The sequence below is a fragment of the Camelus bactrianus genome, chromosome 31 (genome assembly GCF_048773025.1).
Source record: "Camelus bactrianus isolate YW-2024 breed Bactrian camel chromosome 31, ASM4877302v1, whole genome shotgun sequence".
NCBI classification, from domain to species: domain Eukaryota; kingdom Metazoa; phylum Chordata; class Mammalia; order Artiodactyla; family Camelidae; genus Camelus; species Camelus bactrianus.
Window position 1 is genome coordinate 17,473,477 of NC_133569.1, and position 23,893 is coordinate 17,497,369.

Below are 23,893 nucleotides of genomic sequence, written 5' to 3' on the forward strand. Positions count from 1 at the left end.
GCTCCATTCCCCGGGGGGAGAGACCTGGGCCACCTCCCTGTAGAACCTCGGGCTCCCTGCCTGGGAGAGGGAGGGCAGGCTGGGGGATGGAGAAAACACTGATCAGGTTGGCCACTGTCCCTTCTCCACCCTGGAAGGGGGCCCAGGGGCTGGGGCCACCAGACGGGGTGGAGTGAGCATCAAGCCAGGAGAGCACAGAGGCCCACGGCAAGGAGCGGGGGCAGTGCCGAGGGACCACCTGATGTCACTCCAAAGAAATAACCTGTTTCCCTCTCACCCCCAAGCCCCGTCCCCACAACTTCTGGCAAAGCATATCCTGCTCCCACCCAGAAATGCCCCTTTAACTACAGCAGAAGCCAAGTCTTCCCCTTTGGGGGAATGCATTTGGAGCCAGGACATTGCAGAAGCCGGGCGCGGTGGGCGTGGGTGAGCCTGGGCTGTGCCCCAGAACTGCCAGGGGCTCCCTTCCCTCCCGGAGCCTGGGGTCCCACACCGGGCTTCCTTCCCTCACCCCATGCTACTGCCCTTGCAGGGAGCACCTCCTCCCTCACCTCCAAGGCAGTCACATCAATTCTATAAATTGCCTTTATTGAAAAGAAGTAAAATGGCATGAAGAGAAATACAAAAATCAGCAAAAATGGTGTTTATCAGTTAATCCAGTCTGCACTGCCACCCTCTCGTGGTCTGAGGTCAATGGTTTACTGCTTATTTCTTCCTGTCTGAAGGACTCCGCTTGTTGGATGATTGCTGAGTCGTAACTTTTTCAAGCATTTGTTGGCAAGGGACGCTAATGTTAGCATCTCAGTGGTCACAGAAGCTTTTCTATCTCTTCCCTTTCTGTGCTTGTTAATCAGTGGAAATGAGTCCTTAATATACAATTTGTACGTGGTAACTTAACACATTGCCTGGAAACACTGTGAACATTGGATTTTAATGTTTAATGATTTCTGATCTGCAGATACCACTTCCTTGTCCCACTCAGCCAGCTCATTCTCTTTAAAAACAGCTGATGTAGGGCATAAGTTCATTCAGAGGGGGTGACACTGACTGAAACACCTCCCGCCTCTCGGAGTTCTTTTTCCATCCGAGTCCAGGATAATGGATGGGGACACTGACCGAATCCGTCTCCTCAGTGGCAGCGAAGATCACCGTTTGGGGGCGTTCTCTGGAATTTGCTCGCTTTGACTTGCATCAACAAAGAACTGTTGTCTTCTGAATGCTGACGTACGCCAGACAGTCGCACAGGTTCCCCACGGGTGTGCGGGTGTGAGTGAGTGTGGGGTCAGCCACACCTCTTTTAAAAAACGGCTATTTCCCTGGGCAGAGGTAACACATATGTTATTTATACCCTTTGTAGTCCTGAAATAAAAAAACATTTTGAAATCAAATCAACTTGAACTTACTTTAAACAAGTTGTACTTGAAATGGCATCTGAAAAGTATTTTCGGGGAATGACCTATTAAAAGGCCTTTTCCAGTCGAGTGTTTTTTTATGACCTTCAATCTTGTGTGACTGGTGATATTTTTGTTGTGATGCTATGAACTTGGTTCACCGGCACTTACTGGCCAGAAGAGTAGCATTTCTGAGCATTTGAATGGGTTAGGGAGATTACTGGGTGGAATCTTGGAAACTGAGGCAGGCCGAGTAGGTCTGTTTCCTTGTGCTTTTTCTGATGGAAGATGTTCTAAGATTCTTCTTTCCTTTCTTCCAACCGCTCCTATACAGATAAGCCTGGGCGTTGTTAGCAAAATTATGTTGTCTGGCTTGTGTAGCCATTTCCCCGGGACACACATTTATTTTTCAAATGAGCCCTTTCATTTTCAGATCCACAAGGCAGGAGGTGGTGGTGGGGTGGCTGCGAGTGTAACATCCTCCGAGGCCCCATCCTGGGAGAAATCTTACGGCCAGAACTTGCGGAGCACACGGTCTGCACCAGGCTCCATCCTCGGGCCCCGTCTGCATTCCCTCAACACTCATTTCATACTCACAATCACCCATGAGTTCGGTGCTAGTCATGTCCCTGTTTTATAGGAAAGGGAACTGAGGCCTAGGAAACCCTTTCTTGAGGTCACCCCATGGTGAGCGGTGGAGCAGGGGTTTGGCCTGGGTGGTTTGACTCCAGATTCAAAAAGGAAAAGAGATTTGGAAGAAGGGGCTTGGCCTGTGGAACCAGACAGCACGTGTCTGAACCTAGACTCTTCCCCCAGCTGGCCAAGTGACCTGGGCAAATTATCTGAACCTCAGTTTTCCCACCTGTTAAATGGGAAGGATAAGACATGGTGCGTGTAGGGCTCCAGGCACACAGAGGCATTTAATAATGAGAGCAGCTAACATTTCTAACCTGCCCCTTGCTTTCTGCACACACTTGGAGTTATGTAATATTTTGCTTGGTTGATTTACACTCATCATAATTCAGAATTCAGCCTGGAGACACCACCTCGCCCACAAGCTTTCTCTGCAGAACGTGCAGCGAGGGAGGCGAGCGTATGTCCACGGGCGCACCACGTGAAGGGAGCAGGCAGACAGGGCGCGTGGCCACACGTGGCTAGTGGCCACTCTGCCCAACAGCACAAAGCAGACCAGAAAGTTCCACCGGACAGCTCTGATCTAGGCCATGCAGAGCCTTGTAGACTCCAGAACAGAGGGAAACGTGCTCATTTAGACGGGACACTTTCTTAGAACAATCACCTGCTTTCCTCCCAAGGACACAAACGACAGTATCACAGTTGTTAACTTTATTGAATAAAGGAGTCCCAGTCTGCTGAAATGCTCCCAAATTGCTGATTTTGCATCATCAAATCGATAAACTGATTAGTCAAAGAAAAATCACCCCCTGGCCATCCCATTCCGTCCCCCACAGATCACTAATCACTTTTAGAGATAAAGCAATGCATTCATACCCAGAAAATTAATCACACGTGACTTTCCGTGTGTCTCAAATTATGTCAAATTTGACTCATTTCATTGAAAGAAAATCACTCTTTGCTGCAAACTCCTTCAGAACAACGCTGCTGGTTATGAGATGCGGGAAGGCCTCATCCGGGTACCAGAGCAGCGTCCCAGCAGGTGAAGCGGCTGGAGCACCTGCTGGGGGCTGGGGGCTGACACAAGCCACACCCTACAGCTTTGAGACCACCGGTGGGTCCCTGGCGTCAGTCTCCAGCCACTCAATGAGGATCCGATTTAACTCGGTGGGCCTGGAAAGGGAATAGAAGGCGATTCACACCTGTCTAGACCCACTCACCTCACTCACGCAAAGGCAGAGGTGGCCAAGCAAGCGGCTTATTGGAGGTGAATGGGGGCTCCTGATGTCCCCCCCGCAGGGACCCCCCATCTCCTTACTTCTCCATCTGTGTCCAGTGTCCACAATCATTAATGTGTCCCCTTTTCAGATGGGGGATCTGGAAGAAAACACCACCCAGAAAGGTAAATGGCAGAAGACAAATGGCCTGGTTTCAGGTTACTAGTGTGACGGAGACCCCTGTGAGCAGGCCCCTTCTTCTCTGCTCCCCCTGGGCCAGTCCCCTAGAAATGCTGCATTATTTAGGAAAGGAATGACCACCGACTGAGCTCCTATGTGCTGGGCGCCCCACATGCGTTGCCTTATTTCACCTTGATCAGGACCCTGTGAGTAATATGAAGGCTCAGAGAGGTTCGGTAACTAGCCCAAGGCCACACAGAAGGGCTGAGCTAAGATTCAAATCTGGGCTGACCCGTACTCATCACAACGGACTGCCTCCCTTCAGAACCATTAGGACTCCGCCCATTCACTGCCCGTCCCCTTCCTGGGCTGCCTCCCTCCTCCTGGTCCGTGTGCCAGGCTGTCCGGCCTCCCTTTTGGAACCTAAATCCCCCAAGTGGGTCACAGTCCTTCTTTGACTGGCTCTGCAGCTGTCCTTGGCAGCATCCCTGGAAACGCACTCTCTGCCACGCCAGATGAGGCTACAAAGCCACGGTCAAGGGCAGATGGATGCTCCCAGCATCCACTTGCAGGCCTCTCCATCCCTACCAACCTCCATGCTTTCCGTCGAATGAGCTTTCAACCCGCAGGTCTGATACCTGTCACACTTCCCTTCGACAGCCCCCACGCCCATGGGTCCACACAGCTCAGGCCGGCCCAGCAGGCTCAGCAAAGCCTCCCAGCTGCATCAGCGTCCTGTGTCCTCTGAGCTCTCTCATCCATCCCTGCTTTTCCTCATCCTGTCTCTCTCTCTGCCAGGCACGACTTGGGAGTTTATCCAGGCCAGGGGCAGTGGCCAGCACCTCTGTGACGCCCTCGCTCCCAGCCGTGCCCTCGTCTGCACCACCCTCCTGCCTATGGTGTTAACTGCTGGACGGCGAGCTCCTGTGGGGCGGGGTCTGTACCGTATCACCTCCCTGGTACACAGCACTGACCCAACTCATCTCAGGCAAGTGGCCCAACCCAAACTCCCACTCTGCATCCTCACGGGCACCGGTGTCCTCTTCCAGGAAGCACTGATGACCCCGGGGCAGGACCACTCCCTTACCCAGTCCTCCATATGCTTGGACAGCTCAGGAACAAGCACGAAATCCTTCTCCGCGGTGACCATCAGGGCCGGAATCAGGATCTGGGGAAGGATAATGGGAGTAGGAGCAGCCGGAAGAGGGAAGAGACGGTCTCTTCTCGAGCCCTCGGCACCCGGGCCCTCCCTCACCCGGGCAAGGGGACATTCTTTATGTTCACGCCCACCGGGTGTCTTCCTTCACTATTAACTGTCCCTCAAAAGACCCCCACAGCACCCCGGTGGTCTGGCTTTGTTTCCATCATGCTTTGTACAGAGGAGGCATCAGTATTACTGAAGATCTAAAGGGCTGGGGAGATTAAGAGGTACAAACTGTCAGGTATGAAATAAGCTACAAGGACTTATTGTACCACATGGGGATTATAGCCAAGATTTTATAATAACCGTAAGTGGAGCATAACCTTTAAAAATTGTGAACCACTAAATTGTACCCCTGTGACTTATATATTGTACAGCAACTATACTTCAATAAAAAGAAAGAAAAAAATGCTAACAGATTTAAAAAAAACTTTTTAAATAAAATGATGGTGTGAGAGATTAGAAAATGTCTATCTTGGTCTCTGTCCCCAGTTCCCAGCACAGAGTTCCTGAAGCCCTTGTAAGCTCCTAAGTGGTAAGAGCATTAAGAGCATCTTTTGTTCTAACGAGGTGATGCCGTGGGGCTCCTGGATGGGCGCTGGCGGCCAGAAAGCCCAAGCCACGGTTATAAGCTTGGAATTTTCAGCCACCCCTCCCCCGCCTTGGAAGAGGAGAGGGGAAAAGGGCTGGAAATGGAGTTAATAATTGATCGAGTCTCCATAAAAATTCATACAATTTCAGTAGGTTGGAGCTCGGAGAGCTTCCAGTTGGTGAACTCATCCACACCAGGAGGGGAGCACACCCCAGCTGCGTGGGGACAGAAGCTCCCGTGCCGGGGACCCTCCCAGACCTCACCCGATGTGTCTCCTCATCTGGTGGTTCATGTTTAATAAGCTGGTAAACATAAGTGTTTCCGAATTCTGTGAGCTGCCCTAGCAAATTAACGGACCCAAGGAGGGGGTCCTGGGAACCTCAGAGTTATAGCCAATCGGTTGGAGGTGCACGTAACAACCTGGACTTGGGACTGGCATCTGAATTGGAGCGCAGTCCTGCAGGACTGAGACCTTAGCCTGTGGGATCTGGCGCTGTCACCAGATACTGTCAGAACTGAGTTACGCTGTAGGGCACCCAGCTAGTGTCGCAGAGAATTGCCTGGTGGTGTGGGAAACCCCACACACACTTGGGACAAGGAGTGTCAGAAGGCCAGTGTTTTGTATGAAAGTAAAGGAGGCACACAAAAGAAAGGACTGGGTTTTCTCACGGGGACAGATTCAGCCGTGAAGTGAGCACAGATTGTGTGTGTGCGCGTGTAAGTAAGAGCATGTGTGTGGCCCGCTCTGTGTGACTGATGTTCGTGGGACCAGACAGCTCCAGAAAGGAGGAAAGATGCCCTTGGATGGAGATTAACATTCCTTTTCTTTGAATGAAGGGGATGCCTGACAAGAGCAGCTGGCGTGTGACTGGGCTGACCACACCGTTATCAGTGTGACATTAGAGGCAGCAAAAAAGGCTTCACTTTTATCTGCTGATAAATGGAACACCAAAAGGTCAAGGTCGAGAGCGCCTCCCTTTACTCTCTGTTCTCACGCTCCCATTACAATTGCCCAACAGCATTCAGTGTCGCTGGTTAAGGAATGTGCACCATTTTTCACCTCCCTGCAGAGCCATATAACCCTCACTGCTCACCTCCTCCAAGGGGTGAAGAACCAGGGGATGTTCAGAAGTGATTTTATGGTTGAAATAAATCCTGAGACAGCTGTGGGGGTGTGTAGACTCTAGAATGTTCTAAGTCAAAATGCAAAGTGGTGGTGGAGGCATGGGAGGAGGTGGGAGAGGGGGTAGCCCTCTGGGGACCCTCCCAGACCTCAGCCGATGGAAGGAAACCACAGAAGAAGACGTTCCCATCCTTACCACCATCGGGGTTCACTTCCCCAAAGACCTGACCTCATCTCTCATGCTTGGAGCGAGTTTGCCAATCAAACTGAGGTTTTGTCATTTTCATCCATCCCAGATTAGAGTGGTGAGAAGGCAAAAAAGCATTAATTGAACCACTACTATATGTCAGGATGTGTTCTAGCTAAGCATTTTATTGGTGTCAACCCATTTTATCTTTAAGCAGCTCCAGAGGTAGGCCATTCTTGCCTTTCCATATCACAGAAGTGGCAACGGAGAACAGAGTGATTAGGTGCCTTCCCCAGAGTCACACAGAGGTTAGCTCCCAGGCTGACTGGCTGCCCAGCCTGCTCTTAACCGCTATGTTTTATGCTCTGCTTCCTCAAGACCTAACCCCATGAGGTCAGGCCCTCACCTGTTTCATTTGCCCGGTATTCCTAAGGTCTGGCACGGTTCCCGGCACAGAGACGGTGTTCATACATTTGACTGAATCAAGGAAGTGACCAGGGCTGCCAAGTGAGCCGAGGAACGTGAAAACACAATTTCCCTTAGGTTTTTAATATTTTAAGTGAAAACAGGGGGCCCCTGTTTACTCCCCTTGCAGACCCAGAAATTGGAAACCCATCTCTGCTTGACCAGTGAGGGAGCTGAGACTCACACTGACTTGGTCAAGGTGACGCAGCCAGAGACTAAAGCCCTGTCTCTCTGACAGCACCTAATGCTCTTTCCAGAAGTTACCCCGGGCCACCTGTGCTCTGAGCCAGGGCATCACTGGGAGACCTGGACCTTCCAGACCGATGCTGTAGTCACCCGAAAAGACCCTCGTTCTGTCCCCAAAGCCACCCTCTGCCACTGCAAGAGAAGCATCAGCAAAAGAGGTCCTAAAGGATCCCCGGAGTGGAGGCACTTCCAAAATGACCCCCGGAAGCCCCTAGGGTAAGGTTTATGGGGGAGGGAAGATCACCAGACTCACCTTCCTTCCCAAGGCTTTGCAGCCCCACTGCCAGTTCCTTTCCATGTTCCGGTACCAGTTTAGAGGACCCCTGGGAGGGGCAGATCAGGGAAGAAAAAGAGGAAAGCTTGAGCTACAGACCCCACCGGCAACCAGCTGCACAGAGCCGGTCTTCCCGGGAAGAGCAAAGGCTCCTGCAGCGGGAAGAGAACAGAGCCCAGGATCATGCCCTGTTGCCCCGCGCGCTCGCTGGGCTTTATCCATCACGGCCCAGAGCAGGCACAGGGCCGGGCGGAGGGCTGACAGTCTCTGTAGCCGGCATCCAGCAACACCCAGACGCCAGCCCGACCAGACCCTCCACTTCCTCCCAAGGCTGTCTTGAAGGAGGGTGGGGAGCTTGAGCAGCCACAGCCATTCCCCTGCCCCAGGGAACCCACAGAAAAGGGACAAAGGGACACTGGGAGTCCCTTCCACCTAATGGGTGATGCAGAGGTGCCGCCTCAGGACAGGCGGGGTGGCTCCAAGGCTGTACCTAGAACACTCCCCCCATCCTCAGGCTTGGTGGGGGTTGGGGCCGTCCAGCCCTTGAGGTTTCCCCAGTGAAAAAGAGGGCCTTGAACGAGCCACGTGCCCTTCTGGGACTTCTAGTTTTCCCTCCTGTACATGGAAGGGCCAGATCTGATTACTTCTCCACTCCCTTCCCGAGCACATCTGTTCCCAAGTCTGAGACTCTTAAATTGTCACCTATGTTAAAAAAAAAAAAAAAAAGAGAGAAACTTAAGGAAGAGTTGCAATTGTGGTGCAGAAGACACTGGGCCGAAAGGGCCACCATGAGTGTTCACGGCCAAGGCTGCCACGCTGTGAACTTACAGGCAGGGCTGATGAAGCTGGGGCGGCTGTGGGGCTCCTTCTGCACCCCTGGGTCTAAATGAAGGATGGGGTGTGAAGAGAGATGCACAGGGAGAGGAGGAGGACGGAAACGCAGGAGTGCCCTCGAGGGACTTGTGAGCTTCAAAGATTCGTGATATCCAAGTATTTGAAGGACGATGAGGCAAAGGGGCTGTTAGAGTGATTCTTAGTGGTTCCAGGGCAGGGCCCAGAACCACAGCATGAAAACAGACCTGAGAAAAAGGAATGAAGTCCTGGCACAGACCACAACATGGACAAACCCGAGAACATTCTGAACGAAGGATGCCAGGCACCAGGGACCACATGGTGCAAGATTCCATTTGTGTGAAATGACCAGAATAGGCAGGTCCGGGGGCCGGAGAGCAGACTGGTGAGTGCCCAGGACTAGGGGACCGAGGTGGGTGGGGGTGACTGCAAAAGGGAACAGAGCTGCTTTTTGGGTGATGAAAACAGTCTAAAATGGATCGTGACGATGATGGCAGAGCTCCATGGAAAGATGAAAAATTGCTGAATTGTACTCTTTCAGTGGGTGAATTCTATGCTTTGTGAGTTAGAGCTCAGGAAAGCTGTTATATGTATAAATAGGAGAGGTCTCTAACCTGCCCTCCTCCCCCAACATGTATGCAATTTTTGAGTTTCTGTGGGTTTTTGTGTTTTTCTGAAGAGCTCAGAGCTGTCCTCTGATGCTCACAGAGGTCACGACTGAAAAAAGGTGAAAAACATCTGCTCCGAGGGGGCCGCATAAGGGATAACACACAGAACTCTCCAAACTACAGCAGGCTGAGTATCATCAGATAGTGAGCCTCCCGACACTGGAGGCATTCAAGCAGGAGCTGGCCAGAAATTCACGGGGGCTGAGCCGGAGGGGCACTGGACCTCACCCTGTACCATGACAGCTGAGCACCCTCTCTGCTAACAGTCTCTCTTTGGTGTTTGGGGCACTGTTCTCTTTACCTGAAACCGGACTTCTTGAACTGCTGCACGTAGAACTGGATGTCCCCCTCGGTGACCATCCTGCTGAGGCTGGGCTCCTCTGGGGTGTTCACAAAGAGTCCTCCTGCAAAAAGCCACGCCTTTCCTCTCCCATAGCCCAGGAGCAAGTGTCTGGGTTCTAATGCCAGCGTTCCCACTTGAGGTCAGGCACCTAACTGCCTCTCCCATTCTGTCTGAACTCTCCTCACGCTCCTTCATTTGTGCTCTCTTTCCCACGATGACCCACCCAGTCTTGAGCTCCAAGTCCTTGCTCTTACTGTCATCCTGGAACCCGAGGGTATCACACACACAGGCCGTAACTTCTAGGATGAAACCTACCCCTCCTCTCCTTCGAACGCAGCGCAGTTCAAGGATGACACACCCTTTTCCATTTCTGGGCCCTGTCAGCCTCCAGCCATCCTCTCCCCTAGATGACACCTTTTCTAAATAGTTTAACAGTTATGTTCTTCTTTCAATATCTCCACTGAGATTCTTGGAGTTTTCAAAGTCCATGCTCTGATTTTCATCTTAGTCTAGAGGAAAATCCAGGACAAGGAAGAAAGCACGCTACTGCTCTCTGCAGGCTCATGGACCCTTGATATGAAATCCTATCTTCTTTTCAGAGGCTACATGGTGTCCCTGAAGCCCCCAGGCCCTGTGGGGAGGGCAGCTCGTGATGGTGACTGACAGTCCAGGGACCAGTGCCTTTTCCTGGGCAACAGCCCCATGGGTATTAACGCTGGTGCATGAATGGGACTGATGCACTATTTCTAAGCTCTCAGAGCCTCGCTGGTGGTACAGGTGCTCAGGAGATACATCAAAGGGGTATATGATCAGGGTTCCTCCCTTGCCCACCATCCCCCTAGGCAGGTGTCCTGGCTGCTGCTGCCCAGGCTTCTGGGACCCCCCCCAGCTCTCCCTTTATTACTGCTTTCTGCTTCCTTAAGAGACTGGGGCTCCCTGAGGGCAAGGATTCTGCCTCGTACATATGGGTACCTGCGCCTGCCTCACACCAAGCATGCACTCAGAATGTTTGAGGAATGAAGGAATGAACAAGTGACTATGTAAATGAGTGAGGAGTGGAGGGAGGGAATGGAGAGCTGTCCCTGACCAGCGAGAGAAGCCGTTAGGCTCAGCAGAGTTTAACCCCAGCCTGGCCACTTTGGACAGATTCTGTGGCTCTTCTGAGACCCATTTTCCTCCCCTGCGGGATAGAGACACCTGTGGGAGTTTGGGCCATGTCACAAGGGTTATAAGTCATTTATTTAAAGGGGGCTGGTCCAGTGTTTGATGTACACAGGAGGTACTCCTACAAGTGGCAGTGATCATGGTTAATAAAAATACAAGGGGTGATGGCGAAGCCAGAGTCGGGGCCAAACACTGACCAATTCAGGAGCTCCAGTCTCCTCCCGGCCCTGGCTCCTCACTTATATCCAAGCCAGGAGTGAGAACAGGGCTGTCTTCACAGAACAAAACTGACTCTGATGGAGGGAAGGCAAGGGCACTATGACAGAGGAGCCCCGGCTGAGGGTCTAGCCTGATTTCTGCTCTGCCTGCACCAGGTGACTTTGCAGCGGTCAGTTCCTATCCTGGGCCTCGGTTCTAATCAGCAGAGGGTGAGATTCCTCTAAACTCTTACTTTTTAAGATCTTCAATCCAAAACTCCGTGGGGGGAAAAAAACCCGGGGCTGTGTGGTCAGCCCAGGGTCGGGGTGAGTGCAAACCACCAGCAGGAACCTTTATTAAGCAAGTCATAGTTAAGGGGCGGCAGGCAGCTGCTTCTGCCCACAGCCGTCAGATGGAGAAACACTCATTTAACACTCAGCTGGTTCCTGCCGTGGCCCTCCTGCCACCCTTCCCTCCTAAGAATGTCTCTTACCCACTTCACGGACTTTGTTCACGGTGAGGAAAGTCTGGAGGGAGAAAAGTTAGAAAAGATGTCATGGATGAAGCAAAGGAAATATGCAAGAACAGGTCATCTAAAAACCCTATGAGTACCAGCAAACTATACAAACATGCTAAATGCCCAAGGGCGAGGCAGGTCCTCAGCATCAAAGCTGAGGCAGCTCACAACCAAGTTCCAGGCCAAGGCTGCTCCTGGGTGCTTGCAGATAATGTTAAGGACGCGGGGGTATCAACCAATGGAACAAGAGATGAGACCTTAGGTCTAAGGCAGGTGGGAAGCTAAACATGAGAGCCTCTCTGCCCCTTCACAGTGAATTCAGTCAATCTGGGCTGTCAGTTAAAGGGTGGACTAGAGAAAAACCCACTTATCATGACAAAGAGATGTCAAAGGATTTGGTCCATTCAGTTTGGTACCAAAAAAACAAACAAACAAACAAACAAAAAAATGAAAACAAAAAAAGCTTCCTTAGGAATTCATAGCCACAAGCCTGCCTTTGCACATGTTTGAGTTTGAACTGATACTATCTGTGAGATCTGGAAACCACCAGTAAGTGAAGTAAATAGCAACAGCCAAAGTGAGCCTGGGCGGGTCATGCTGGCAGGATGCCTGGCAGAAGAAACAAATGCTAAACCACACAGGAGGGCTATTTCCTCCATCCCAGCTGAAGCAGGTTGGTAAGGATTAAGTGATGCTGAAGATGAGCCCACAAACCAAAATTACAAAATTCCCTCCCCCACCCCCCAACACAAGGCCCCATTACAAGGGACAGAAAACACAGCAAACAATAAAACAAGACGCTCCAAGAACACCAAATAATAGAACTTGAAGAGGAAGATAGAGAGAGAGAGAATGAAAAATGAGTATGCTTAAAACGGTTAAAGACAAAAAGAAGGAACTGAACAAGCTTAGAACAAGACTTAGAGGTAAGAATGATTTGAAAAAGAACCAAATACAACTTCCAAAAATTAAACAACAGTGGGGAGGGTATAGCTCAAGTGGTAGAGCACATGCTTAGCATGCACAAGGTCTTGGGCTCAATCCCCAGTACCTCCTCCAAAATATAAATAAATAAACCTAAAAAAAAAATTAAACAACAACAAAAAATCTGTTCTCTGAAATTAAAAAGAAAACCTCAGAGATGAGTTAAACTACTGATCAGCTGCGACTAAAAGACAAATAATCCCCAAGAAGTTAGCCCTCAGGCTGATTTCTTATAAGCAATGATAGAAGCTTCTAGAAGAAAACAATTGTCAACCTAGAATGCAATACTCAGATAAACTGTTCTTCAAGAGTGAAAGCAAAATAAAGATATTTTCAGGCCAAAAATTTATGAGTTTACTGCTAGTTGAGAGTACTACCAAAGGAGATACTTCAGGAAGAAAGAAACTGAACTCAGTATAAAAGAGTGAGATGCCAGAAGTGGTCAGCAAAGCACCTGGCAAAAATTGGGAAGTAAAGCAACTCCAGTGGCAGTGACTCCCAACACGTGCGACAGGAGGGTGGGTTACTGTGTTAAAGCAGTCTAGCAGTGGTTGTTTAAGAAAAGGGTTTGAGACAGCAATTAATTCTGGACTTTGATAGACAATGATGCCTATGAAAAGGGTAATGGTAAAACAGTAGAATTTCTAAACTGCCGCCATGATCTTTCCTTAAGTTGCAAAGCCCTACTGGTGTGTGACAGTGAAGGTGTGACCTTTCCCCATTAATGAAGGGACTGGTGGAGTGAGGACCCCAATTGCCCTGACTAGAGAAGTCAAAGGGAAGAAGGCAAGTTGCTCATTCCCAGACCCTGACACCAACCAACCCCCTACATCCTCCCAGGGAAGCAATCTGGGGTCCCCCCACCGCTCCCCACATGCCCCTTACCTCATCATGTGTTCTGAAGAAGCTTCTGAAAGTCCGATTCAGGTTCTGCTCCAGCTCAGCCTCAGCCACTCCCTAAAACAACCAAGGAAGAAAAATGAAGGGCTTGGTGGAGATCTTGAAAACCGATCTGACCAAAAGCAGTACGTCCCCAACCTCTGTCCCATCCAGGCCAAGTTTCATTAGAAGTGCATGAGTTTGAATTTTCATATTGAAACACTTTTTTTTTAAAGGTTCAAACACAATATGAGATGCTGACAGTGGTCCCCCCACCCCTCCCAGCACCTGTGAGGTGGGTTAATGAAAGTGGCTTTCTTTTCTTTTCTGCTTTTCAGAATTCCTACAATAAGAATGTTTACTTACAGTAATTCTTTTAAGGGAACAGGGGAAGGGCTGGTGGAGGAATGAGGAGTTTGGGGGCTGAAGGGTAGGGGAGGAGTGGAGGAAGGTTCCAAGGATTCCTAGAAGCCAAGGTAGTTCCATTTATGCATCTTATGTTGCTGTGGTAATATTCAATGGAATACTACTCAGCCATAAAAAGAACAAACTAATGCCATTTGGAGCAACATGGATGGACCTGGATATTGTCATACTAAGTGAAGTAAGCCAGAAAGAGAAAGAAAAATACCACGTGATATCACTTATATGTGGAATCTAAAAAAAAATGACAAACTTATTTATAAAACAGAAACAGACTCACAGACATAGAAAACAAATTTATGGTTACCAGAGGGGAAAGGGGGTAGGAAGGGATAAATTAGGAGTTCGGGAACTGCAGATACTAACGACTATATGTAAAATAGATAAACAGCAAGGTCCCACTGTATAGCACAGGGAACTATATTCAATGCCTATTACAATAGCCTCTAATGAAAAATAATATGAAAAGGATATATATACACACATGTATATATATATACACACATACATATACGTCTGTGTGTGTGTATATAAGTGAATCACACTGCTGTATACCAGAAATTAACACAACATTGTAAACTGACTATACTTCAATAAACAAAATAAAACAAAACCAACTCCTTTGATTTGGGCCTAAATTGTCTCCCCGAGGAAAGGGCAGTAAGGTTTCTTTGGTTAAGGAGCTGGGGCACACATCCTTTGTGCTCTCAGGTCTTTCCCCTTCACAGGAGCTCATGTTGCTACATTTAATTGCTTAATCTACACCCGATTCTTTGGCCCTTTCCAGGTCTCTGGCTTGTGCACGACTGGACAGTTCTGACTTGAACTGGCTTCATCACTAAGAGAGCAACATACTCTGGTCCTGAGGGTGAGGCCAGGGTTGCGTGGCCCGAAGTAAAGTTACTGTTATGTCATGGGGGCTGGGGAAGAGATTCTCACTGGAAACTCAGGGTCTGTACCTGTCCTCTCCCCATCCACCTCCTTCTTACCCAAACCCCCCATCCAGGAGTGTTTCCAGACACTAAGAACTGGGGGTGGAGGGGGCAGGTGGCAAGGGGCTTCAACACCCATCAGTGGACCCTAATCTACAGTCTGGGTCTGCTGGGTCCATGGTGTTTTCGGGCATAAAAGGAAAATTTGTATCCAGTCTTTCTTTTCTGGAAACTGACAGCCCTTGAACCTGAAAGCTGTTTCAGAAACAGTGCGAAGAGAGACAGTTAAAAGTCCCCCAGGCAGGGATCCCCCGGGGACAACTGCTCAGAAATAATAAAGATCCATCCAACATAATCCCTGAGGGGACCAGTGTCATCGGAAGACACTGAGTAAGAGTATGGCTGTGTATCTTGGTCCATTTGGGCTGCTTTAACACAACACCACAGATTGGGTGGCTTACAGACACAGACATTTATTTCTCACAATCTGGAGACTGGGAAGTCCAAGATTAAGGTGCCAGCAGATTTGGTGTCTGGTGAGAGTTTGTTGCCCAGTTCAAAGATGACCATCTTCTCACTGTGTCCTCACAGCAGAAGAGGTGAAGGAGCTCTCCGAGGTCTCGTCTGTAAGGGCACTAATGCCATCCATGAGGGCTCCACCCTCAAGCCCTAATCATCTCCCAGAGAGTCCACTCCTAAAGCCATCACATCCAGGGTTAGGATTTCAATATATGAATTGGTTCGGGGCAGGGGGTGACACAAACATTCCGTCTAGAGCACAGTGCGAGCCTACTTTTTGTCTCCTCCTTTCCAGCTGCTCACCTGAACGAACTCAAGCACCAGCTAAACTGAGTTGCAGGATGCTTTCTGAATGAGTGTCTTACCTTCTCACCCTCCTGGTTTAACACATTGTAACCATCACCAAGAACACCTATTTCCCTCAGTTTGGCCTTCAAGAAGCCTTCAACACCTGTCCCAAACACTGCTTTCTCCATGAAGTCCCACCTTCCCCTGTTGTGATAAAATTACTCTCCTTGGATCCCACAGAGCCTTGAATGTGCTCTCCTGGGACCACCCTGAGAGCAGAGGAGCATCCACGCATCGTACTCCCAGGAGCATCTGTGATTGGTCCTGGATGGAGTAGAGGCTGAAGAGATGTTCATCCCTCTCCTCCTAGTAATGTTCCCAGAAAGAAGGGTCCTGCAAGCCACGTCCGTATGGCATTCTAAACGCCAGCAGCTCTCAGACCCTGCCCACTTTAAGAGGTCCCTCTACGATGCACTCATTTGTTCTGCACACTGCCCGGCGCGAGAGCTCTGGATCCGAGGGACGGCAGTGCTGCAGGCAAGGAAGTATTTATCACCAAACAGTGCTGAATCTGCGGCTGGAGATTTTCTGATGACAGCAATGTCAGTGTGTTAATTACAATCCCCTTACATCTGTAAGATTCAATTACAACAGAGAATCAATCATGGCCTTCTGCCATGTGATGAATGCCAAGGCAAGAGACAGCCATGACAGGCAGTCCATTTTAAGCGATCGATCAATGCCCTGCTCAGCCCTGCGTGTTGCCTTGGGTCACCAGTCCTATTTTTTGAGAGCAGTCCCCATCCCAGAAGCAGCTGCTTTTCACGAGTTTGGGATGTGTCTGTGTGTGTGGAGGACTCTCCGAGTCCAGAGGTCTAAATGGGCTGCCGGCCTCAAACAGTCCTTAAAAGAGCAAACGAATGTTGACAAGAGTCAATAAAAGATCAAAGAGAGCCCAAAGGCAAATAAGTCCGTCCACCCACATGAAAGCATTTCAGAGCAACAGGGGTGATGAGGACAAAGGTGAGGGCTGGAAAGCAGAGAAGATAAGAGCCTCTGAACTCTGGTCCTGTGCCCTGGTGACACGTCGGACTCTCTGTAATTTATAAAAGGTGAGACCCTATTTTTAAGTCCCACAGACCAATGACAAGCCTCCCGTCTGTCCAAATGAATGGGGCTCCTCCCTTGGTTCTCCTGATCATAGGAATTAAAGGATGAACTTTGGAATCCAACACACAAGGTTTCAGGCCCCACTACTAACACTTATTAACTGGACAACTTCATCTTGCAGATTCTCAGTTTCGTCACCTGTAACATGGGAGTTTTGTAAGGATTATAGGAGATAATGCCTGTTTCCTACAATGCCTGATACAGAAAAGAGATGCTGGTAAATGGTGATTATTGTTACTGTTATTATCTCCATCATGAGAGTTATCTAGCTGCATCAGAATTGTGTATTTTTGGATTGGATCCCCTCACAAGGCTGTGAATTTCTTAGGGACACACACTGTATCTTAATCATATTTTTATTCCCACCGAGGTAGCATCATAATAGTAGGTACCCAACAAAGGCTAGAAGGATGGGAAGAAGAAAGGGAAGAAGAGAGGGAAAAAGGAAGGAAGAACGTGAGATAAAGACTTTGGTGGGAGCATCTTCTAGATGACCACTCGGACTGTGGCTTTTCTTTGTCTGCTCTTCACTGCAAGCTCATTTTCACCAAAGGTGTGAAATAAATTCATATTTTATGGAAGGACAAGAAAAATGTAAACATAAAATGATTTTCTTTGCCCTTTGGCTTCTTCCCCATCCCCTCCTCAACCTGTGCTTTTGTGTATCTGCATTATGCACTGACCGAACATCCCCAAGAGTAGAAATTCCTGCTCAACCATAAAGGGCAACCTTCTCTTAGCATCAACAGGACAACTCCTTCAAAGATAATATTCCTTCTTAATCTTATAAGGGCCCACGATGGCCCATCACTCCCTACGCGCTGGATTGTATAAACTGTCAACAATATGTCATTGTAATGTACAGCCCTCTGTCTCAAAAAATATAACTGTGTTTTAAGCTCTAATGGGCAGAACAGTTCTCGGAACTTTCTGAGAGGCTTTTCCCAGGTTATAATCCCCAATTTGGCTCGAATAAAATTTTCCATCTCTTTCTTACTTAAATCGACTGATTTTTTTCATCAACAAAGGTAATTCACCTCCAGCTTGAGGTCGAGGGAAGCAGGAAACCTGTGGAACGATGGCAAATGAAGGAATCTGCTCTACTGTTACCCAAAAGCTACTGAAGACCACTCTAGGTTTTAAGAAACACTCCTAGAACAAAGCGTTTGGAACTCCAGGCATCCTGGAGCTTAGTCTCAGGGTACTCTGAGGCTGTTGAAGGATAAAGACTGCCTAAGAGTCAACTTAGAGCAAGGACGTGAGGTATAAGACACCGACCTTGGAGAGTCATCAGAATCTCTTGGCCTCTCCTACTAACCTGCCCCCTCCTCTTTAAGCTTGAAATTACAGAAGCTCATAGCTAGAAGGAAACTTCTATTTCTCTTTTCCTTTGTTTCCATGGCTTACAGACAGAGCCTCTCTATAGCTTTGCCCTGACTCCAACTCCAATATTTCCAACTGCTTGATAAAATGTCCCTAAGCACATCTGGTTGCACTTTCCAACGTGATCATTAAAATTAACAGTAAAAATTAATAATGTAGTTTTTGACGGCATGTTTTTCAGTCATACTCCAGCATCGTAATCCACCATAGTGAGCTGAACAGAAGACCCCGAAAAGATATGTCCAAGACCAAATGCACAGCAGCTGTGAATGTGCCCTTATTTGGGAACAGGGTCTTTGTGATGTAACGGAGTTAGGGTCTCTAGATGAGCAATGATCCTACAAATCTAGGTGGGCCAAGGATTTCTGGCAACTACCAGAAGCTAGGAGAGGGGAATGGAATGGGGGCTCCCTCAGAGCCCCCGGAGGGAACCAACCCTGGTAACACCCTGATTTCAGACTTTTCGCCTCCAGAACTGTGAGAATAAATCTTTGTTGTTTTAAACCGAGTTTGTCGTAATTTGTTACGGCAGCCCTAGGCCAATAACTCATCACTTCAAGAAGTCTCTTGATGGAAGGGGTGGGCGAGGAGGGAAAGGAATAAGGGTCCACATCACCTCTGGGTTCAGTGGGGCCGGGCACCCACCTGGCAGCCGGGTGACAGGTGTGCGGACACGGGTGGGACATCCGGAGATTCCCAGCACCAAAGCGCCCTGGCTTCTCCTCCCCCCACCTCAGTGACTCCCCGGGCACCTGTTCAGCTCACGGCAGAGGAGCCCCAGAAAGGGAAGGCACAGTGGGGAAGACCAGTTCTGCCAGACTTCTCACCCACAGCGCTGGCGGGGGTGGAGAATTCCACAACCTCATTTGCGGGGGAGGTTCCTACAGCTGTTCTCTCCAAGAGGTAGATCAGGTCTGCATCAGAAGGTGCACTTAATTGGGTCTATTGTTTCATTGCTCAGACAGTGGAGACAGCCACTTAAATTAAATAACAGCTCCTGCAAAGCACGAGCTCAGGCAGCATCCATCCCTCTATAGCTCACAGCACAAGACGCTGTCTCCGAGCAAAGGCTCAGAGCATCCCTTTAATCTAAGGGTTGCAGCCAGCAGCTCTGCTTCCTGCTCTGTCTACCTCAATAACAATTACCTGAATTCCTCTAAAACTCTGGGGGCAGAGTTCTCCTAAAATAGGTCAGAAAACCTGGCTGGGGTGGTTGTCCCTACAGTTGAAGATGCCAGTGGGTAAAGTCACCTGAAGTCTGGGCACAAAGAGAAAACTGTTTAGCAGCGTCTGCAGTTTGGCCGGAAAGACAAGAGGGAGATGTGTCGGCCCCAGAGAGGCTGCGTGAAGCCATGTTCCCTGGGTGGGCTCTTTGGTTCTGCACAGCAGCACCGAGTTGGAAGGCCGGCTTACGGAGGCAGACCCTCAGGTAGAGACGCGACCTCTGTCCAAGCCAGGAGGATTATAAATGGCCAAGCTGGAAACGAGAACTCCGGACTTCACAGCCCTCAGTGTTTGGTTCTTTTCACTCTAACACCATACTACCCATCCGAGAAAACAAAAAGCAAATGCCAGGAGTTTTCCATGGAAGGCACACAAGCTAAAACCATGGTGGTTAAAGAGCTGGTGAATAAGCTAGCACACGGTGACACTTTCTTTTAAAACGTAGTATTCAGCTGTGAAAAACAATCAAAATAATGTTCCTCAGTAGAAGACTGGGTAAGTAAATCCTGGTTCATCTGTACAAGGAAGCACCTAGCAGCCATTAACAAGAACAAGGTAAATTATATGTACCGACAGGCAGATCTGTCCAAGATCTAGTAAATGAAAAAGTGGCATGGTTCCATTTATATTAAATACTATATATATATATATATATTATAAATAAAAAATATATAAAAATATATAAATAAAATATGTATGTATGTGTGTACATATATACACACATGTACACACACTCATGTACACATACACACTTAAAAGCACAGTTTAAAAATATCTGGGAAATACTCACTAAACCATTCACAGTAGCTAGAATAGTTCTACAGGAATGAAGGGGGATTTGACTTTTTACACAATTCAGTTTTTTTTTTTTTAAGGCAGCAAGCACGAATTCCTTAAAAAAAAAATGATGTCACAAACCACCAGCTGAAGGAACTACCGTGTTCCAAGAATTAAGGAAGACTCAGCACCGTGAAGGAAGAGAAGAAATGACTTGCAGATGTCAGAGGCGCCCTTCCGTCAGGCGAAACCACTGCCTGTAATCTCCTCTCCCACATTTTCTCTCTGTCCCCTAGTTTCTCAGCTGGTTAAATACTTAAATGTGGGATTTGGTGCTTGAAATATGTCTATAGCTTCCCCTATGGTTCCACACACACACCTGTGTGCACCATACGCTCTTCCCCAAAGAAATAAAAATACAAACACACTGTGAAGGAGACGTAAAGAGGAACCAGGGTTGTGGGTGGGAGAGAGGGCAAGGTGAGCAAGACACGCTGGACAGGCCCGATTTGGGGGGCAAAGGGGCTGTGAGATGTCCCCTGGCTCAGTAAGGATGTTGAGAATCCTAAGATTTAAGAAATGGAGCAGGTCATACTGAACTTACTCAGCTGATTCTATCTTTGCTGTTCAGAGCTGCCTCCCCCTCCTCCCTTTCTTAAGTACACAAATGCAAAGCCTATAATCCTTTCTCTGAGAAGGAAAGAAAAACACACCTTTCCACCGGACTTGGCAAATTCACAGGATGGGACAACACTTTGGCTAAGAGCTTGGGGAGCTGGATCTTAACCCGGAGTTTGTCTAAGCTGCAACTAGACCATCCTTTTTCAGATGAGAAAACAGAGGGACAGAGATAGGAAGGGACTTGGTCAGCCTGTTTCCTTCATGAGTCGGTAGCAGGCACGCTGGCAGGTCCCCAGTGAATGGTTTTCCTTAAGACCCAGCTCTGAGCCTTTCCTGACCAACCTCAGCTGCTGGCTTCACCCAACCTGGTTCCCGGGGCCTTTTAGTGGCCAGATCACTAATTTGAATAACCTTTCCCTGCCAGAAGGCTTTGTTCTTAAGAACAAAACCATCCCCAAATGCCGACAATGGAACAATAAAGCTACTGATTATTATTTTTTTTTTTACAATTCTAACAACTTTTGAAACTAAAAACCTTTGCTGTCCCAGGGCTGCAATTTGTCAGCATTCCCCTGAGGGTATCCTGGTTTGCTCCTCCCCTCTCTGCTTGGATGCAGAGGTCACACAAATAAAGTCCAAATCCCTCCATGTGTGGCTTAAGAGGAGGCATGTGGGCTTTGAAATCAAACAAGACTAGGTCAACATCCTGACCCCGTCACGTACCTGGTCTCAAGCCAGTGAGTGAACCTCCCAGGGGCTCTGCTTGTTCAGCTGAAAAGACGGGAGAGAATGCCACGGTGCTCTTGTGAGCAGAACCATCCGGCTTGCAGGCGCTCAAAAAAGCAGTAGTTGCAACCCAAGTGTCCATCGAGGGATGGACAGATGCACAAAGTGGTGTCCACACATACGATGGGATAGGATTCAGCCTTAAAAAGGCAGGGCATTCTGACACAGACTACAACGTGGACAAGCCTGGAGGGCATTCTGCTAAGTGAAATAAGCCAGACACAAAAGGACAAAGACTGTATGATTCCACTTATATGAGTTCGCTAGAGCAGTCAGTTCACAGAGACAGAAGGTAGAAGGGTGGCTGCCGGGGCTGGGGGAGAGGAGAATGTGGAGTTAGTGTCTGATGGGGACAGAGTTTCAGTTCTGCAAGATGAAAAGAGTTTTAGGCATGGATGGCGGGCGGGGATGGCTGCACAGCGATGTGAATGTACTTAATGCCACCGAACGGTACCCTTAATTGGTTAAGACGGTAAGTTTTGCATCATATGTATTTTACCATCATTTTGAAAGTAATAAAGAAAAACAGTTTTCAATGAGCTGACTTCTGTTGATAAATACCCTACATGGAGTTTGATCAAAACAATATAGAGTGAAACTATTACTTCCCTTTTTCTACCTCCTATAATTAAAACAACTCAAAAAATAAAAAGCAGTAACTCTTAAAGTATTGTCTGCAGATCGCTGGGGGGTCCTGAGGCCCTTTCACGGGATCCATGACAAAACACTTTCGTAACAATGCTGACATGTTATCTATCCTCTTTGTTCTCATAAGCATGCTATGGAGTTTTCCAGAGGCTCCCACATCACATACCATCCCAACAGACTGAATGCAGAAGCAGATAGGAGGGTCCATCTGTCTGTATTAAGCCAGACATAAAAGAGGTTTGAAAAATGTAAAACAATGCTATAATTCTCACTAAATCTTTAAGGAAAATAAAGATTTAAAAAAATTAAAATGTTATTTACATCGACAGGGGCACATTACTTTTTTACGTGAATTAACTTTTAAATTTCAATATCGAGAATGGTTAACGCCAAGAGATACAACCTACATTAACTAAAGCTCTTTGAGGTTCCCTAATCATTTTTGAAGAGTGCAGAGGGGGCCTGGGGTCAGAAAATCTGAGGATCACTGGAATAAAGGGAAACTTAGCAAGACGGTCTGCGCCCTGCGCCATCCATTCCAGCCACCCTGGACTGGAGCCAGCTGCGCAGAGGTCTCTGGTTCACCAAGAAGGATGGCTGTCTGCCCACCACTACCTGGGAAATGGCTGGATTTCCCGCCTCCTGGGGCTACAGTTGTGGTTCACAAGGTGTGGCTCCAGGACCAGTAGCAACAGCACCACCAAAGAAATGTGAATCCTTTGGACCCAACAAAACCTACTGAACTGGACCTCCGGGGCTGGTGTCCAGCGCTCTGTGTTGTAACTAGCCTTCCAGGTGACTCTGAGCACGCTGACGTTTGAGGATCATCGGGCTAGAGAATCACAGAAATTGGCTGAGTGTCACAGGAGGCAGCTGTCAGAGCTGGGAGGTGATGTGCACAGGGGTTGCCTGGGGGACCTCATTAAAAAGCATATGCTTGTTGGGCGGATCACAAAGGGGGCCCGTGAGTCTGCACTTGTAGCAAACTCCCAGGAGACACTGATGCTGCTGCCCGTCCCTGTACCTCACCTGAAACTCCAGAGCCATCCAGTGCAGCATCTCTTAGCTTTTACTGAATTGGGAAGGTTCTGATGAAAGCGAGGGTCTCTTCCTGGGAAAATGCATGCACGAATTAAACTCTGTGGGCAATTTCCAGATGTTCCAGACCTTCTAAGTTTCAGCTTAAGGATCTTTGGTTAGGCACTCTTGCTCCTGTCTCCATGACATTTATCCCTGAATTAAGGAGTTTCGAAGGCATTTTGAGTCATTTTTCCCCTGAGACTGGCAGCCCCTTCTGTCTCACACCCATCCACCCAAATCCTACTCGCATCCCTGGGTCCAGTTCAAATGCCCTCTCCTTTGCTAAAAATAAACTATGTTTTCTTGTGGGCTCCGAGAGTGAGCTGTACCTCCATTACAGTCCTTTCTGCTGCCTTTTTCCCCAGGGACTGGTTACCTGCCTGTCTCCCCAAGACTTGTTTAAGCCCCTCAAGGTTGTTACTCATCTCTCGATGCCCCCTGACACTGGCACATGATAGACGGTGCCCAGGGATTTGCAAGATGAACTGATTCTTCATGAGACACACTTGTCAAAACATCTCTCACATTTACACACACTTGTCATGCTCAAGCCCTCACCCACTTAACAGGCATCTCTGTTTCACAGTAGATACGAGCCTTCTCATGAATGTCCAATTCAAAAGGATAAGAAAGAGAAAATGGAAAAAGAGGTGGAAGAGAAAGTAGTGGGCATGAAACCCTTCTCTCCCTCCAGATGCTCCATAGGGGGCCCCAGCCATGGGGCCAGAGTGCAAAGAGCCTGTCCTAACCCCATGCCCAGGGCGTGGGGGCTGGGCCGGGGAAGAGGGTGGAGGTGAGGCATCTGAAGTGATGGAGGGGCCTGGTGTGGTCTTCTGGGCAGAGGGAGGGGGTGGGGGCCGAGCAGAGCCAGAGACTGAAAAAGGGTCAGATAAGAGGTGACAGGGACCCAAATAGGATCTCCATGCTC

At 48.6% G+C, this 23,893-nt stretch overlaps 1 protein-coding gene across 1 annotated transcript in view; it reads right to left on the bottom strand.

Moving 5' to 3' along the window:
- Nucleotides 1-2,720: 2,720 nt before the first annotated feature.
- The window catches only part of EPHX2 (epoxide hydrolase 2), a 50,732-nt gene continuing 29,559 nt past the window's right edge, over nt 2,721-23,893 (bottom strand). The window contains exons 13-19 of the mRNA XM_010948549.3: nt 13,121-13,192; nt 11,228-11,261; nt 9,331-9,433; nt 7,489-7,558; nt 4,509-4,589; nt 3,343-3,401; nt 2,721-3,197 (exon numbers count right to left, since the gene is read on the bottom strand). Coding sequence (XP_010946851.2) covers nt 3,119-3,197; nt 3,343-3,401; nt 4,509-4,589; nt 7,489-7,558; nt 9,331-9,433; nt 11,228-11,261; nt 13,121-13,192 — 498 coding nt within the window. The 3' untranslated portion in view covers nt 2,721-3,118. The remainder of the gene's footprint in view (nt 3,198-3,342; nt 3,402-4,508; nt 4,590-7,488; nt 7,559-9,330; nt 9,434-11,227; nt 11,262-13,120; nt 13,193-23,893) is intronic.